Source organism: Pavona decussata, unplaced genomic scaffold (genome assembly GCF_977016875.1).
Source record: "Pavona decussata unplaced genomic scaffold, jaPavDecu1.1 SCAFFOLD_21, whole genome shotgun sequence".
NCBI lineage: Eukaryota > Metazoa > Cnidaria > Anthozoa > Scleractinia > Agariciidae > Pavona > Pavona decussata.
The window spans coordinates 4,826,366-4,845,044 of NW_028145444.1; the positions used below are offsets into that span (position 1 = coordinate 4,826,366).

The 18,679-nt window shown below is 38.9% G+C and overlaps 1 protein-coding gene across 1 annotated transcript; it reads right to left on the reverse strand.

The window, feature by feature from the left end:
• Nucleotides 1-3,910: 3,910 nt before the first annotated feature.
• LOC146486366 (uncharacterized) lies at nt 3,911-17,499 on the reverse strand. Its single transcript, XM_085097106.1, has 8 exons — nt 17,349-17,499; nt 13,758-14,120; nt 12,837-13,226; nt 11,431-11,793; nt 6,601-6,975; nt 6,249-6,284; nt 5,699-6,061; nt 3,911-4,293 (listed from the first exon to the last, which is right to left on the reverse strand). Exons 1-8 carry the CDS (start codon nt 17,437-17,439, stop codon nt 3,911-3,913), a joined length of 2,364 nt encoding a protein of 787 aa, XP_084953232.1. The 5' UTR covers nt 17,440-17,499.
• Between the last annotated feature and the right edge of the window lie 1,180 nt (nt 17,500-18,679).

Genomic DNA, 18,679 nt, shown 5'->3' on the forward strand with positions numbered 1-18,679 from the left:
ATTTAATAGTTTGTCTGCAATATTTGACTTCATCAAGCATTGCTTGCATAAATTTGTAAACAGCTTTTTCTCCACGATAATATTTTATTGGTTTGGAATATTTGTCATCATAGCAGCAAACAACTTTGTATCCATAACCACAATCAGTGTGTTTTTGATAAGCTTCAGTAAAAGATTGTTGGTTAGATTGATTACAACCATGAATTGGTTCAGTGATTGCTTCAAAATCTGCGTATATCACGAATGGCGCTTGCATTTGTTTATTAAAATTTTTGAATTCTATTTTGGAACCAACTTCGGGCATTTTGATTGATTGTTCACCATTGATTTCAATACATACTTCCTGATGCTTGGTTAAAACTCGTTCTGATGAAAAACATTGCAAACAATGCATACAAAAATGTTTTCTTTGATGTGATTTGGTTTTGTGGTGCATAAATCGATTAAAATCTTTGATAAGACAGTAATGTTTGTTTTCATCTTCTGAGATTAGCAATAGATTCATCACATTCTCAAACTTTTCTTTGGATACATAAATTGGATAAGTTTGTTTGTTTTCATAACCGAATACGTTGATGTTAATATTGTTTTGTGTTTCAACTTTGTTATAATGTTTGACTGAAACAGGGAATTCAATTCCTTGATAATCCAATTTTTTGACAAATGCTTTGTCAGTTTTTTTGATTCGTTGTGGATTATTTTCTCGTGGATTCAAATGTCTAACGTGACACCAACGAAAGCATTCATTGTCTTTATTCTGTAGATTGATTAATCCATGTTTACTATTTTGTAATTCAGTTGGAAGTTTGATGTAAGAACTTCCAGTAAGAGGCTCATATTTGATAATATTAATGTAATGTCCATTGATTGATTTAATTATCCAAGCTGAACCTTCACTAATCCATTTGTGAATATCATTCATAATTTGTTCAACATTAACATCCAAAGATTCTTGAAAATCATTGGCATTAGTTATTGTTTTTGGTTTACTATTAAAATATCCAATTCTGGAGACAGTTTGGTTTCCTTTTTGTTGTTCAAAATAAATTGTCAAAGTTTCAATAAATTTAATTCCTTTCATTTGAGTTAATAATTGTTTCATAAAATGAGCTATCGCTAATCTGGTTGAACTCATTTGAATCAAAGGATCTGTTTCATTTTTAATTCCAACTTCATAAGATTTGTTATATCCCTTGAATGCTCTTGCAACTTCTGTGATTTGAGTTCTTTGTGTTGGAACTGGAGCCATTTTCTTCATTCTTGGTGCTGCTTTGGGTTTATCAGCAAATTGAATCGGAGGTGGAATTATGTTGTTTCTCGGCATAGGTTGAGGTCCATCTCTAAATTGCATTGGCGGCTTGATGATTGTATTCTCGTACTCTTTTACCATTTGTTTGACAGATTTTCGTGGATAGGGTATTGGTTTCACTTTCTTGGTTCTCGGCATTGGAACCGGTTTTTGTTTAGCGATTAATAATTCAATTAATTGATTTTTCGTTAATTTGGATAGATTATTTTTATCCATATATTTTATAGATAGATTATTTTTGTTTTGTGATTCCAGATTTGCTAATGGATGAAGACTGGAGGCAACATCCATGCCAGTCATCTGTGGAAGGACTGACGGCTTCGCTGATTTGTTTCTGTTTTGTGGCAACATGGCCTCAAATTCCATTTATTTTTCATGAAATCTAAGGTCACTAACTACAAACTAAACTACAAAAATCACCAAAATTCCATGTTTGGTAAATGTTCTTGAAGTTGTTTTTTGTATGGAAATTTACCCATTTTGATTTTTTCAATAATTGCGTTATATTTTTTATCAATTAATTGTTTTTCATCTTCTGTAAACTCGTCGTCTGATTTCTCCAATTCAATGTCCATTTTAATTGATTTAATTGGTTTTTCAGTTGTTATTTCAATCTTTGTTTTGTATTTCCTGGCTTCATGAGCGTGTTTAGCATTTTCTGACCGAGTCATTAATTCAAGATTTTTAATGTAATTGTTTTGTTTATTTGAATCTTTGTGATTAATTTGCATTCCATCAGAAATTGGACCATTAAAACATTCGTAAACAAATCGGTGAACATCAATAGTTTTTCTTTGTAAACCAATTTGTGATAATGTTATATTAAAATAACCATCAAATTTTTTTATTCCAATTGAAACTCTCTTGGTTTTTTTATTGTATATTTGCCCAAATTTGTTGGCTCCAAAGTTGGTAAAAATATGATGATAATGAAATTTTTCACATTTAGTTGGAACATTTTGCTTTTTTGATTTTTGTTTACCAAGTCTAATTTTTCCTTTGTATATCATGTTTTGTTGCCGTGTTACAAGCTCAAGATTGTTTATACAATTATTTTGTTTATTTGAATCTTTGTGATTAATTTGCATTCCATCAGAAATTGGACCATTAAAACATTCGTAAACAAATCGGTGGACATAAAAATTTTTGATTCCATTTTGGTTGCGAACAGTTGTTTGCAAATACCCAGTTAAATGTAATATTCCTTTTCTTGGAATCAATCTCTTTCGATTGATTATATATCCATCAGTTGAAGATCCATAATTTGTGTAAATTGGATGAATAAAATATGTTTTTCCATCATGAAAAACAGTATTTGTTGCCAGAATTTGTGATGATGAATTTTCACTGGCAGAAAAATTCATGTTTGCGATTTTTGATTTTTGATTTTTTTTCTCACTCATTTTCTGTACAATAGTGTCTATCACCATGTCTTTAAGCCCTTTTGGTTTTCAAATTCATGCCTAAATTACCCTCCAAAAAGACATCAACCATTGTTGAATTCAAAACATAGCCAAACAACCCTTGTATTCATTGATGATTAATCATTGTAAAGTGGAAAATTAATGTCATCCAAATCGTTACACATTCTGTAAAACATCTTATTGATTATTTTATTTTCTGTGCGTGTAAACTCGCAATCATTGTCTTCCATTGGTGGAAATTCCATTAATCTATTGACTGTTTGCAATTCTTCTTCAGAGTATGAGCTGTTAAAAAAGGCTTTTCTGGCTTTGTGCATGTGTTTCATATTTTCAGAGGCTGTAACCAATTGCAAATTTACAATTGAATTATTCTGGCGATTGGAATCAATGTGATTTATTTGCAATCCAGGAGAAATATGTGTCTGATTTACGGCCTCATAGACGAATCGATGAGCGGGGCATGTATTGTTACGTCCCGGAGAAATTATATAATAGCCATTCTCAGACAAATATCCTTTTCTAGGTTCTAATCTTTTTCGATTGATTATATAACCATCAACTGAGGCTCCGTAATTTTCAAATGTTGGATGAATAAAATATGTTTTATCATTGTGATCAAATTGGTTGTTCATATAAATTAGATTACATAATTTTTCGAAACCGGTTATGACCGGTTTTTTCTTCATCATTCAAATCAGCGATTGATGAGTTGGTTGGATTTAATCGATGATTGTTTGTGAGTTGGTGTCATTTATGAAAAACCTAAATTTAGCGTCTCCGTTGCAGGAGTTTTGAAAAACCGAGGATTTATGTTTTTAGGTTTTTGAGAAACCGAGGATAAAAATTTAGCGTCTCCGTTGCAGGAGTTTTGAAAAACCGAGGATTTACGTTTTTAGGTTTTTGACGTCTCCGTTGCAGGAGTCATTGTTGAAATAGTATTTTATGTAGTTATTGGGGTGAGATAATGTGTGGTTTATGGGGTTTAGAAAAAATATTGGATTTATAAGGATTTGTATGGGATTTTTTATCATTTTTTGAAAAGTGGGCTGATACACCCAAATATCTAACTACTCAAAAGCTATTGAGCTTAACCAGCTCTTTAAAGATGGAACCGTCTCTGAACTACAAATGGTCCAGAGGCATTAATCCACCCATCACTACATCAGAGATACAACTATTACTCACCTGCATTGTTACCGCAGTATCGCAAGGAACACGCAGGAGGCTTTTGTAACTCGTACACGTAATAAACACCGCAGTTTCGAATCTTAATGTTGTTTTTCCACCTACAGCAGTTGTTGGACCAGTGATAGCAAACTCGACGTGTCACTACACCTTCCAGAAGCCTTGGGTGTTTGCCGTTAAGCCAACCTGGAGCATGAGTACCGCAGCGTCTCATGGGAACACATTTCTCTGGAATCTGGTCACCACTGGCCCCAGTCATTCGATACCAGCCTGGTGACACGATGTTATCGCATTTGACATTGCTTTGATCTGAGTTACTCTGTGCACGGTCAGCTTGATTAAGTGCCTTATAGGTCTTACATTCACTTGCCTCTCCTACAAAGACACAGAATCGAAAGTGCTTGATATTAGAGATCAATCACTTTAATATCAGTACAATCAATTTTAGATAATTATCGTGTGTTAAGAAATTCAGGGCACTGAAGCTGGGACAGTTTTCGTTGGAGTCGTTGGAGAGATCTACCAATAAGGTTTGTTGATGTATTAAGAGATTAATCTTAACCTGGACTTAGCTATTGTCCTAAGCAAATGTTAAGGACACTAACCAGTTCCCGTTTATTTGATTGGCCTTCTTGATCAGACCATAGTTACTTGTCCCTAGTTGCAATGTTTATTCGTATTCTTATCGGTTTGATTGGTCTTGTAATCGGACCTTTTAGCGTCCCCACGCGTATATAAAAGCGGGTGTAGCGTCTCTTTTTGCCAGAGAGTCACCTACGATAGCCTATTGAAGTTTTGGTTTGCGTTTTCTTGAATCCTTGGCACAAGTGGGACCGATATGTAAGTAATCTTTTATTTTTTGTTAAGTCAGTTTTCAGTCTGGGCGAATGTACGCAAACGGATTATTGTACAATCAACCACAAGAGGGATTAATCGCTTCATAGTCGCCAAAGGCGTCAATTGGATGGAAACACGTTTATCAGCAGTGAACGCCCACTACGTTTTAGGTTAGAGAGCGCTAGGCTCAAAATCAGTTCCTAATATTATTTTAATGTACGACTGTTGATTGAAACTCGATTAGTTTGAAGATACTTTTATGCTATTTAATTGTTAATGTAATTGTGAAAGCCGCATTATCGTCGCTAGGACCTAGTTTGATTGCGCGTCTATTTCGACTTAATTAGTAGAGTTTCGTTTTGTTGTATTTCAGTTTGCGGTCGTTTGGTCGTTTAGCTGGTCGTTTTAGTTGGTCGATTTGGCATTTTGGTCGTTCTCTACTATTGGTCGTTTCTCGCTAGAATAAATTACCGTTAACCGTCAACTTTGGTTCTCCGTGGTTCTTGACTTTTGAGTTTTAAGACCCGTAAAATAGTCCCTAAATGCTTCGCCGCGACACGACTTGAAATCTTGAATTTTGGATCATTAAACTTTCCTGTCAGTCCAACAAGCACCACAGCAATACACAAACATTCATTGAATGCGCATGCTGTAGTTCACTTATGCTGTCATCTAAGAAAAAGGGTAACTCGAAAAAATACTTTGTAGCAATAAATCTGTCACCTTTATATTACTAATACTTAAAGTCAAGAATTGAAAAATTAAGTGCTAAAACATGAGTGGCCTTCAACAATTGTCAAAAATGCAATTATGAATATATATTGAATAATGATAATTATACACAAAACCTTAACCTTTTGCCATTTAGTTAAACTAAATGACACTTGCAAAATTGGTCTCGGGAACCCCTGACGTTTTTAAAGCAACAAAAATTCATACTCACCGCAGTAACGAAACCAACACCCAGACGGTTTTTGCAGCTCGTAGACGTAAAAAGCTCCGCAGTTTTTCACTCTGATGTTGTTCTTCCAGTTACAACAGCTGCTTGACCAGTGATAACAAACTTGGCGAGTCACTATACCTTCCGCCACAGTAGGATGATTTCCATTGAGCCATCCTGGAGCATGCGTACCACAGCGATTCTTCGGTGGGCATGAGGTTGGCATCTTGTCACCAGCACCAGCAGTGAAGCGATACCAGCCTGGGTTGAGATCATTCTTGTCACACTTTAGTGGACTTTGAGCGGTGTTTCCCACAAGACGACTTGGCGAATTGAGAACCTTGTAACCGCTGCATGGGTCAGATGCTATAATGGAACAGTGTTCAGTGTAAGAGAAGTAATAAAAAATGCTAGAAGGTTAATAAATGTAAAGAAACTACACAGAATGACCAAGGTGAAACGTCTGCTTTTAAAAGAAGGTAGACGAATGATCATGAAAATGTAACTGTCATACATTAGAAGGAAAGTGTTTGTGCTGTGGTCTGCCTCATACCTGGCGTGGATCTTGGTGGTGACAAGGTGGCTGGTACTATAACAAAGAGAAAACCATGTAAGTTATATATTGTGAGGGTATTTCTAGGATACCAAACCACAAGTCTTTCATGTCATCACTTGAGTTTTAAGAATGAGCTAGATCTTTCTTCTCGTTGCTCACTTGTCTTTCTCCTCTATTCTGCGCCGTAGCCTTAGTAAATCTTTGACCAGTTAAATAGATAGTCACTGGACAAGAACCAAAAGCTATTGAGCTTAACCAGCTCTTTAAAGATGGAACCGTCTCTGAACTACAAATGGTCCAGAGGCATTAATCCACCCATCACTACATCAGAGATACAACTATTACTCACCTGCATTGTTACCGCAGTATCGCAAGGAACACGCAGGAGGCTTTTGTAACTCGTACACGTAATAAACACCGCAGTTTCGAATCTTAATGTTGTTTTTCCACCTACAGCAGTTGTTGGACCAGTGATAGCAAACTCGACGTGTCACTACACCTTCCAGAAGCCTTGGGTGTTTGCCGTTAAGCCAACCTGGAGCATGAGTACCGCAGCGTCTCATGGGAACACATTTCTCTGGAATCTGGTCACCACTGGCCCCAGTCATTCGATACCAGCCTGGTGACACGATGTTATCGCATTTGACATTGCTTTGATCTGAGTTACTCTGTGCACGGTCAGCTTGATTAAGTGCCTTATAGGTCTTACATTCACTTGCCTCTCCTACAAAGACACAGAATCGAAAGTGCTTGATATTAGAGATCAATCACTTTAATATCAGTACAATCAATTTTAGATAATTATCGTGTGTTAAGAAATTCAGGGCACTGAAGCTGGGACAGTTTTCGTTGGAGTCGTTGGAGAGATCTACCAATAAGGTTTGTTGATGTATTAAGAGATTACTCTTAACCTGGACTTAGCTATTGTCCTTAGCAATACGCCACCATTTGTATCAGGACGTCCTCTCGAAAATACAAAGTAAAAGAACGCAGAGCTCACAACTAAAAGCTACATATTTTTTAATGGTGAGTACGCGCTCTCTCTTCCTTTTGCATAGGGGAAATTAGTGACTGATGTAATACATGTCACGCCACATGTCACGTCCTCCCCAATATAAAATGGGAAGACAAACAAAACAAAAACGAAAACTGTAACATGTATGAGAAACCCTAAACAATATAAACTGGAACATGGACACTATGTACGAATGTGCTTCAACTGGTAATTAATGTTCAATCCCTAACGACAAATAGAAGGTTCGGTGTTAAGCCTAACAGGCAATGTTCACATGTTGCTTGTAGGTTGGTCACGTTATAAAGTCCTTAAGGTACGAAGGTCTAGTGACCAGTCTTCCTGACTGGGTTTTAGTCCTTGAGTCCGGCTCTCTCTGCTCTTTGTAGGTTTTAATACATGTTAGGCCTTTAGTGCCTGGTTCTTCGCAAGGTGAGGGCTCATCAGGCTCGTCAGGGCAGCTTGACATTTGTGGTGGATCAGTAAGGGTTTCTTCAGGAGGTAGCTCGCGGGTCATTCTTCCATGACCGAATATTTTGCTGTCTGGTATTTGTTGTGATTCACCAGAGGTTGCTTAAGGGCGTGACTCGTTGGTCTTCTTCAGATGGGCTCTATCGCGCCTATAGGAAAATCCATCTGCTGTTTCAACTTTATATGACCTTTTGTCAAGTCGTTTAACAACCACTCCCTTCTTCCATTCCTTTTGCCCCAGTACAAACGGTTTCAGCCTCACAGTGTCTCCCTCATTCAATTCAGGTAAGACATGGGCATCAGCATTGTAGTATCGAGCCTGCCTTTTTTGAACATCTTTCAGCTTCTCTCTCTCGTGACTAGAGGTCAGGGTTCTTGGTTCCAGGAGAGAACCAGTTGTGGGCAGTAATGCCCTCGTCCTCCTATTCATGAGCCTCTGAACTGGACTGTTTCCGATTTTTTGTAATGGTATATTGCGCTCAGCCAGTAGTCCCAAGTAGAAGTCATTGCCACCTTTGGCAGTTTTACGGAGGAGTTTTTAAGCGGACTTCACAGCAGCCTCTACTTTGTCGTTAGCCTTACCGTTGTAAGGAGAGGTGACCCTGTTCTCAATGTCCCATCCTTTTGTAAGCTTTTGGAACTTTGCAGCTACAAATTGGAGGCCATTGTCACTAACAAGTTGACACGGACTCCCATGCCTTGCAAAGTGGGCCTTGAGTTTTCTGACCACAGTTCCAGAATTTGTGTTATGTAGCCGGTCCAGCTCCCAATAACCACTATAGTAATCGACCGTCACCAGGTAATCTCTCTGGTTCAGGGTGAAGAGGTCCACAGCAACGTTCTCCCAAGTCCTCTGCGGTATGTCATGACTCATGAGGGTCTCTTTCCCACCAGAAACTTCAAATAATCTGCAGGGGTCACAAGTCGAGATCCAGTGTTTGAGGTCAGAGTTCATACCAGGCCAGTACACGCTCTCTGTCGCTCTCCTCAAACTGCCTTCCACACCAGCGTGCGACGCATGCATGTCTTTCTTTATCTCAGCCCTTGAGGCACAACAAGGCGCTCATCTCTGAACACCAGCCCATCATAAACACTAAGTTCATCTCTCGTGCTGTAGTAGGGGGTCAGCTGAGGTGAGATCTTTGACCGATCCTCAGGCCATTCCTACAGTATGGTGTTCATAAGCACTTGCAGGGTTTCATCCTTTGCAGTCTTGAGTTGGATTTTCTGTATCCTCTCTTGTCGCATGGGTAGGAATTGGACCACATTGACAGACTCAAATTCACTGGGGTTTGCCTGACCATCAGCTGGGAGAAATGATCTGCTCATCATGTCTGCCAGATGTTGGGTATGACCAGGGGTGTACTGGAAGTCTATGTCGTAGGCCAGGCTTCTGAGGAGCATACCTTGTAGGCGGTTTGGCGCCCTATCAAGTGGTTTCTTGGCGATAGATTCTAGAGGCTTGTGGTCTGTTTTGATGACAACGTGACGCCCATAGACATACTGATGCCGTTTCTCCAGTGCAAAGACAATTGCTAACATTTCTTTTTCGATGGTTGCATAGCGGGTGTCTGGATGCGTTAAAGCTCTACTAGCATAAGCAAGGGGACGACCTTCTTGCATAAGGACCGCACCAAGTCCTAGGCTACTGGCATCGCACTGTATGACAAGTTCCTTGTCTGGGCTGTAGTAATCAAGAACTGACGCTGAAGTGACTAGTTGTCTCACCACATCGAAAGCTTTGTCTTCAGCATCTCCCTAGTACCACCCAACTCCTGTCTGGGTTAGTCTCCTAAGTGGCTCCATGACTTGGGAAAGTCTTGGCAGCAATTTAGGCAGGTAGTTAACAGTGCCATTCAGTCTCTCAATTTCTTCCTTGGTCTCAGGCGTTTCTAGTTTCAAGATGGCTTCCACTTTGTTTGGGCCAGATTTCAAACCCTGTGCAGTCAGCAGTTGTCCCATGAAATCCACCTGCTGTACCCTCAGCACCACTTTGTCCCTGTTGAGCTTGATGGACTTCTGCCGGCAACGTTCCAATAGCAATGAGAGATTCTTGTCATGATCTCACCTTTGTCTTCAGCATCTCCCTAGTACCACCCAACTCCTGTCTGGGTCAGTCTCCTAAGTGGCTCCATGACTTGGGAAAGTCTTGGCAGCAATTTAGGCAGGTAGTTAACAGTGCCATTCAGTCTCTCAATTTCTTCCTTGGTCTCAGGCGTTTCTAGTTTCAAGATGGCTTCCACTTTGTTTGGGCCAGATTTCAAACCCTGTGCAGTCAGCAGTTGTCCCATGAAATCCACCTGCTGTACCCTCAGCACCACTTTGTCCCTGTTGAGCTTGATGGACTTCTGCCGGCAACGTTCCAATAGCAATGAGAGATTCTTGTCATGATCTCACCTGGCTTCATCAAGAGTGTCACCAGCACCATAAATCAAGATGTCAGCTGCTATGCAGGCAACACCCACATGCGTACGGTATTGGCCACACCACGGGGATGGTACGTGTGTCTCAGTGCTGATAAGTGTTGAACACCCACAAGTCCTTCCAGAGCTTGGACAAGACGTTTCTGTAATATATCCAAGCTTACGGATAGTCCAAAGGGTAGGTGTGTCCACCTATACCTCCCAAAAGGGGTAAAAAATGTGGTAAGCATGCTAGAGTCTTCTTCCAAAGTTCAGTGCCAATATCCATGACTAAGGTCAACTTTGCTGAAGATTTTGGCCTTAGTAAGGTCATGAAGGATGCCATCAAGGACTGGCAGTTGATAGTGTTCCCGCTTTAGCGCAAGGTTCAAAGAACGTGGGTCTATGCAGATGCGTAGGCTTCCGTTCTTCTTGGTGGCAATGGCCATCTTATTTACCCAGTCAGTGGGAGGGAGAACTCCTGCTGCAGTGACTAGCCTGTCAAGTTCTAGTTTCACTGGTTCTTTTAACTAAATAGGCAGTCGCTTTGGTGGGCAAAGTATCGGTTCCGCATCAGAGTTCAGTGTGAGTCGCACAGTGCCAGGCAGGGTTCCAATCTCCTCGTTGAAAATATCAGGAAATTCATCTAAGATATCTGAGCTATCTACTACTCCATTGACATGCTCAAACTGGACATAGTTGACTGTGATAAAGTTCATCTTTTCAGCAGCCTTGCGGCTAAGCAGGGGGGCGAGCTGTTCGCTAACAACGACAAACTTTACCATGTACTTCATTAGTGTTTTTGGGTTTTCAACGAGCAGCTTGCAGGGTCCAAGCGCTTTCATCTTCACGTCCAGGAAGACATTCGAAGGTTTAAAAGGGTTATCACCGGTGTGGTTTTAGGGATGATCCACACAGTAGCACCACAGTCCACTTGCACACTGACTGGCTTCGAGTTAACGAACATTTCACAATAAATAAGCTTGTCTTGTTTAAATGCGCATGCTGTAGTTCACTTATGCTGTCATCTAAAAAAAGGTGACTTGAAAAAATATTTTGTAGTAATAACTCTATCACCTTCATGTTACTAATACTTAATGTCAAAAATAGAAACATTACGTGCCAAAACATAAGTGGCCTTCAACAATTGTCAAAAATGCAATAATGAATATATATTGAATAATGATATACACAAAACCTTAACCTTGTGTCATTTAGCTAAACTAAATGACACTTGCAAAATTGGTCTCGCCAAGCCCTATGCATTTTTAAACCAACAGAAATTCTTACTCACCGCAGTAACGAAGCCAACACACAGGCGGCTTTTTAAGCTCGTACACGTAAAAAGCTCCGCAGTTTTTCACTCTGATGTTGTTCTTCCAGTTACAACAGCTGCTTGACCAGTGATAACAAACTTGGCGAGTCACTATACCTTCCGCCACAGTAGGATGATTTCCATTGAGCCATCCTGGAGCATGCGTACCACAGCGATTCTTCAATGGGCATGATGTTGGCATCTTGTCACCAGCACCAGCAGTGAAGCGATACCAGCCTGGGTTGAGATCATTCCTGTCACATTTAAGTGGGCTTTGAGCAGTGTTTCCCACAAGACGACTTGGCGAATTGAGAAGCTTGTAGCCGCTGCATGGGCCAGATGCTATAATGAAACAGTGTTCAGTGTAAGAGAAGTAATAAAAAGTGCTAGAAGGTTAATAAATGTAAAGAAACTACACAGAAAGACCAAGATAAAACGTCTGCTTTTAAAAGAAGGTGGAGGAAGGATCTTTCTTCATTTGCTACGAAAGTTTCATCTGAGTTACAAACCATAGATCTCTTAACAATGTTTTGTCATGATAGAGGCTCAGCTTACAGAGTAAGTGTCTTTTTTTTTGCCTGTTGGAAGCTTTTGCCACATACGAAAAAAATATCACGGTGAAGAAAGTAGTACTTTTGAAGTTTACTGGTCATGTAAATAAATGGATTGACAACTAAGAACATAAATATCGGATCACCCAACGTTCTAATGTTACTTCTTCATCACCAATTTAAACAACATTGTAAAGAGGTAGGCAAGTCTGTTTTGTTTACCTTTTTCTTTACTTGTTTAAGATGTTATAACGACAAATTTACTCTTAAGTTTCCTTTGAAAGTTAATAAATTAATCAGACTATAAACAGACATGGTTACAACAGAGAACAAATTAGCAAATTAGACATTTCTTAAATGCCGAATAAAAACCCTCATTACTTCAGCGGAAAACTTTACCACAGATCAGAGACCCGGCTGCTATAGTGTCGAGGGACCACATCACAAAATGAAACTGTCATACACTAGAAGGAAAGTGTTTTGTGCTGTGGTCTGCTTCATACCTGGCGTGGTTGTTGGTGGTTGCAAGGTGGTTGGTGTAAAAGAAAGAGAGAACCATGTAAGTTATATATTGTTAGCGTATTTCTAGGATACAAAACCTCAACTCTTTCATGTCATCACTTGAGTTTTAAAAATGAGCTAAATCTTTTTGCCCATTGCTCACTTGTCTTTCTCTTCTATTCTGCGCCGTAGGCTTAGTAAATCTAGATAGTCACTGGACAAGCACCAAAATTTGTTGAGTTTAGCCAACTCTTCAAAGATGGAACAGTGACACTAGCCCCCCCCCCCCCCCCCACCCCCCAGCACCACATCAGAGATAAAACTATTACTCACCTATGTTGTTACCGCAGTATCGCAAGGAACACGCAGGAGGTCTTTGTAACTCGTACACGTAATAAACACCGCAGTTTCGAATCTTAATGTTGTTTTTCCACAAACAGCAGTTGTTGGACCAGTGATAGCAAACTCGACGTGTCACTACACCTTCCAGAAGCCTTGGGTGTTTGCCGTTAAGCCAACCTGGAGCATGAGTACCGCAGCGTCTCATGGGAACACATTTCTCTGGAATCTGGTCACCACTGGCCCCAGTCATACGATACCAGTCTGGTGACACGATGTTATCTGGTGCTCTTCCGTCGCATTTGACATTGCTTTGATCTGAGTTACTCTGTGCACGGTCAGCTTGATTAAGTGCCTTATAGGTCTTACATTCACTGGCCTCTCCTACAAAGACACAGAATCGAAAAGTGCTTGGTATTAGAGATCAATCACTTTAATTTCAGTACAAACAATTTTAGATAATTATCGTCTGTTACGAAATTCAGGACACTGAAGCTGGGACAGTTTTCGGAGGAGTTGTTAAAGAGACCTATCAATAAGGTTTGTTGATCTATTAAGAGATTACTCGGAACGTGGACTGAGCTATGGTCCTTAGCAATACACCACCATTCATTGCATGGGCATACTGTAGTTCACTTATACTGTCATCTAAGAAAAAGGGTAACTCGAAAAAATACTTTGTAGTAATAACTCTATCACCTTCATGTTACTAATACTTAAAGTCAAAAATAGAAACATTATGTGCCAAAACATAAGTGGCCTTCAAAAATTGTCAAAAATGCAATAATGACTATATATTTAATAATGATATACACAAAACCTTAACCTTGCGCATTTAGTTAAAGTAAATGACCTTTGCAAAATTGGTCTCGGGAAGCCCTGTACGTTTTTAAAGCAACAAAAATTCATACTCACCGCAGTAACGAAACCAACACCCAGACGGTTTTTGCAGCTCGTAGACGTAAAAAGCTCCGCAGTTTTTCACTCTGATGTTGTTCTTCCAGTTACAGCAGCTGCTTGACCAATGATAACAAACTTGGCGAGTCATTATACCTTCCGCCACAGTAGGATGATTTCCATTGAGCCATCCTGGAGCATGCGTACCACAGCGATTCTTCGGTGGGCATGAGGTTGGCATCTTGTCACCAGCACCAGCAGTGAAGCGATACCAGCCTGGGTTGAGATCATTCCTGTCACATTTAAGTGGGCTTTGAGCAGTGTTTCCTACAAGACGACTGGGCGAATTGAGAATCTTGTAACCGCTGCATGGGTTAAATGCTATAAAGAAACAATGTTCAGTTTAAGATAAGTAATAAAAAATGCTACAAGGTTAATAAATGTAAAAAAAATACACAGAAAGACCATGATAAAACGCGTGCTTTAAAAGAAGGTAGGCTAAGGATCTTTCTTCATTTGCTACGAAGTTTTATCGGAGTGACAAACCATAGATTTAACACTCTATTTCACGCTTTTAGCAGTGTTTCCCACAAGACTTTTACTAGAATTGAGTACCGTGTAGGAAGAAAATTTTGCGGGAGTCTTATTTTGCGGATTGGCGATTTTTTGTGGTTTGCGGGAAAAAATTTTTGCGGTTCGAGATGACTGAAATTTCTGCCGGGAACTAATTTTTGCGATTCTCTGTTCAAGCGGCAGAAAATTTAAGTTTAAGAAACTGTAATATTTTCTTTTTTTGTTGTATGGTATGTTGAGTCACAGTTCACTCTACTTACATATTAGAAACATTTCCGCCATTTAACCTTACTGCAACCAAACACTGTTTTATTAATACGGTTTAACAATACAGACTAGATACAGGCTACCGTATGCATCTATGCTCTAGTTGCTTTTTACAATGGAAAGTCATGTTAATATTTTTGTTTAAGTCCAATATATATCGCCCCAGTGTTATAAGTTCATTAAAAGCGGAGTTTCATTTTGACTGAAGGCAGTTAATTTTTACGGCGTTTTATTTTGCGGGTGTTTTTTTCTGCGGGAACTAATTTTTGGGGATCGAGGTCAATCCGCAAAATTTTCATGTTACACGGTAACTTGTAATTTCCACTTTGGCATGGATCCATGGCTGTGGAACAACAAACGTTAAAAGTCAATAGGTGAGAAAGGAATGATTGAAAATGCTGAGAGTTGGCCCGGCATTAGCACAACTTTCATCATATCTGCTTGCTCATCTTTTCGTTCATATTTGGTTTTCCGATAATCGCTGTTGATAAACTTGGAGTCCTTTGTTTTTTGATAGATTTATCCTCTTCGCGTTATAAATTTTCGCCCCAAAGCTGGTTGCTGAAAATGAGTGAAAGGAAAGGACATGGAATTTGCATTGTCCGCTTTGGTTTGTGTTCGTTAGTTCGTTTTTGTGTGAGCGTAGTATGCACTTATATTTATTGTCTTGCCAAATATTTATTTTATGAAATAGATTGCAAACAGCAGATGCTCTGATTGGCTAAATAGGTTATCTCATGGTGTTACAATTCTTGAAAATCCCGTCCATTTACGTACCTCGTTGCCTAGTTACATGGTTGATACGAAGTGCGTTTTGTCTCCGATTTCTGCGACTGGTCAATTCCGCTTGCCTTTTTTTTTTTTTTTTTTCAAATTTGTTTTACTCAATTCTCATTTGCAGCTATAAAAACACCGTTCCAGTTGTTTATAGCCGAAAGTTGTTGTTCTGGTACAGATTTGTACTCGGAAATTTTAAGCTGAAAAAATATAGCGGAGTAAGAAAAGTTAAATTGAATCGGTTCACGTGTTTTAGTTCTTTCTACGACCGCAAGAATTTTGTGAAAGATTCATCTTGACGTGAGTGCTTTACAGCTCAGCTGCCAGTGAATCTGGAAATCTGTCGTGAATCGAAGGAGAAGCTGTTTTCAGTTAAACACAAGCGTGGTTTGTAATGCAAAAATGCAAAAAATAAAATAATAGGAAGCAAAAAGGTGGTCAAATAAACACATTTTTCATCATGACTCTTTATTTTCGTCATAAAGCAAAACGCAGATTTCTTCAAAAGTGTTTAGAAACGGCCGCATGATACAGGAAATTCTAGACAAAAGGTAAGCCACTCTGTTTTTTGTTTATTTTTCTGTCTTGGGTCACGTGACGTTGTATGCAGTCTAATGACGTCAACAACTTATATGCGATACCTACACTTAATGAGTATTGACCAAATTTAGTCAAAGGTCAGCAAACCTTGTGTTGAGTTACAGCAATCTAATTTTTCCTTAGCAACCGTTCCCAAGGGATACGTCAATGGGCCCTTTTTCTTTTGAGTAATTTTACTGAAAAGAAGAAACTTCTATTCGAAAGAGCATCACTCAGTCGAGCACAATAATAGCAGTGATGTAAAATGGCGCAGAAAATGATTGTAATGGTCACAAAGATACTAAAAGTAATGATCATGTAAAACAATAATTAACAAAGTTATTAGCGTTTCATTGACTACTACGAATTTAACGTTTTCAAAACCAGACGGTAAGGTTTCAATTGTTCCTTTTACATTTGAACTAGTATCTAAATTGTGGTTCTCCCGTTCGCTGAAAAGTTGTACTCAAAATTGTATTCAACGCCTACAAGCAGGATTTGGCGGTCTTTGGCTGACTTCAATCGGCTTGTTACGATAATAGCTTAACTTAGGTTATTAGAATAATAGCTTTTCGCCTTTGCCATGGAAATTAAGGATTAAAAGAACGATTTCAGCCACTTTATATTTGCAAATTATCTCCCACGTGTATAGCACCATGATGTTTTATCCAGAACACGGAAAACGTCTTGGGAATATCCATGAAAAATAACACTTCCAATGAAATATACAAACTCGCTCTCGTAACTTTCCTTTCACATCCAAGAACAGTGTGTGGCAATAAAATTCAGTAATTGACGATTTGATCCAGGGACTACAAGTGAGAAATGTTTGTTTCAATGAGTGGTCCAATTTTGCAGCCAGTGTTGTTCAAAATTGATTACCTTATCAGATGCTCTTGGATGCTCGAGAAACACCCCCCTAGTTACTTCGTAAAAGATCAACATTACATCAACAGAATTTAAAACACACATTCTCCCGGGGAAGGGGGGGGGGGGGGGGGGAGACGGCGAACATGCAAACGAAAACGTACCATGGCCGGTGAATCAGAACTACTGAATGTCACATAAATAAACCTTCAATTATGGTAAAACAGCAGAAAAGCAAGGAAGACTACACGAAACACAGTCAGCAGTTTGTGATGATTGTAAATTTCTTTTACACCAAACTGGAATCAAGCGTTTCGAATGTTTAGTAGCCAATCAATTAATTAATTAGTTACACCTTTTTAAATTTTGTGAAAAAGAGCAGTTTTGGACGTTACTTGCCTTTAAACTAACTATCCACTTGATTTTTACCGTCAAAGCAGAATTTTAGACTCACATCCCAGAATTTATAACAACGAGCTCTACGGAGATATTTGCACAAGGGGGTGATGTTGCTTTGAAGAGTGAAGGTTCCAAGATATATCTTACCTTTCTTGGAGAGCTCGCTTTTACTGGGCTCAGCAATGTTCACCGCCACTGCGAACAAAACGAGGCTGAAAACTAACGTAAGATGCTTCATGCTTCTACCTTCCAAAGCATACAGCTTCGAATGGCATAGAAAAGAATTAAAGCAGAAATGTTTTGTCTGAGCAAAGCGGAAAAAACGTTACGCTTGCGCTAGCACCATTTTCCGCTTTGCAAATCAGAGGTAAAAGAAATATGCTGGATTTACTCATATGTCGCCAGTATTACCAAAAAAGCAGCCTTTGAAGACAGTAAAGTTAGAGGAAGTAGTTTGCTGAATGGACTGGCTAAAACTTTGGATACGTTACAAAGATTTAGATTTTTTTTAAATGCCAAACCACCTTACTGACTCGAAGTTGTTCCGAACTCTCGAGTAACGGTTTCTGTCGCAAAAACTTCCGGCTTACGGGCCGAAATCAGTAAAATGTTTAAAATCGAATGCAAAGTCTTTTACAGACTAAGTGAGAGGTAGACAGGCCCAGGTATAAACAGCTATGTAACATGGTTATGAAGGAATATTCCCACATCAAATTTAAACAAAGCACAGGGTAGAGGCCATTTTTTTTTTTTTTTTTTTTGAAAAAAGAAATGGAGTCGTCATAATTGCATTTTCTTAATGCGTGAACTGAACCAGTAAGTCTATTGTTTTACTATCTCTAGTAATTAGTGTTTGGCTGCTTGTGGTCCTTTCGCGCTATTGCTGACTGGATATCCTCTTTGAACACTTATAACAGAAAATCCAAGTTCAAAAATAAAAACGAGCTTTCAAGTTGATTTTGCAATCATTAAAAAAAATAGTACAACGGGAAAGTGGCACGCGAAAGCTTTCAGACGAATCGTCTCACTTGTTTACGTCCACAAACAAATTTTATTAATTTGAGTTGTCAGAAACACAATATATGAGCTGCACTTTGACTTTTCATTAGAGAATTCAAATGTTTTCGATGTTTTATTGTTAAAAAGCATTCAAAAAGCCAAAAAACAGAGCGTGTTACACATTAAGTTTACTTCAGTAAGCAAATATGAACCGAGTGAAAGAATCGCAATTTATCTTGAAGTGAGTTAAGAAAAGATCTCGGGACGAAATGAAGCCCTCTTTACACTTATTTTACTGAATATTGTAAATACTTTGAAAAGCCAGAATTTGGAAAGAAATAAAGTTATTATTATTATTATTCATTAATCGTTTAATCACAGTTGGGAACAATACAACATTTTACAATCCACAAAGAATCTTCTGCCATCACTTAAATTTTCCACTCGCTTTCAGGATTGTATATGTAAGACCATAAACT

Coding starts and splice junctions, on each gene's coding strand:
- LOC146486366 (XM_085097106.1), bottom strand. CDS start 17,439: ATGAAGCATCTTACGTTAGTTTTCAGCCTCGTTTTGTTCGCAGTGGCG. Junction 13,227..13,757: donor GTGTTGGTTTCGTTACTGCG/GTGAGTATGAAT, acceptor GTGTCTTTGTAG/GAGAGGCCAGTGAATGTAAG. Junction 11,794..12,836: donor ATACTGCGGTAACAACATAG/GTGAGTAATAGT, acceptor GTTTCATTATAG/CATCTGGCCCATGCAGCGGC.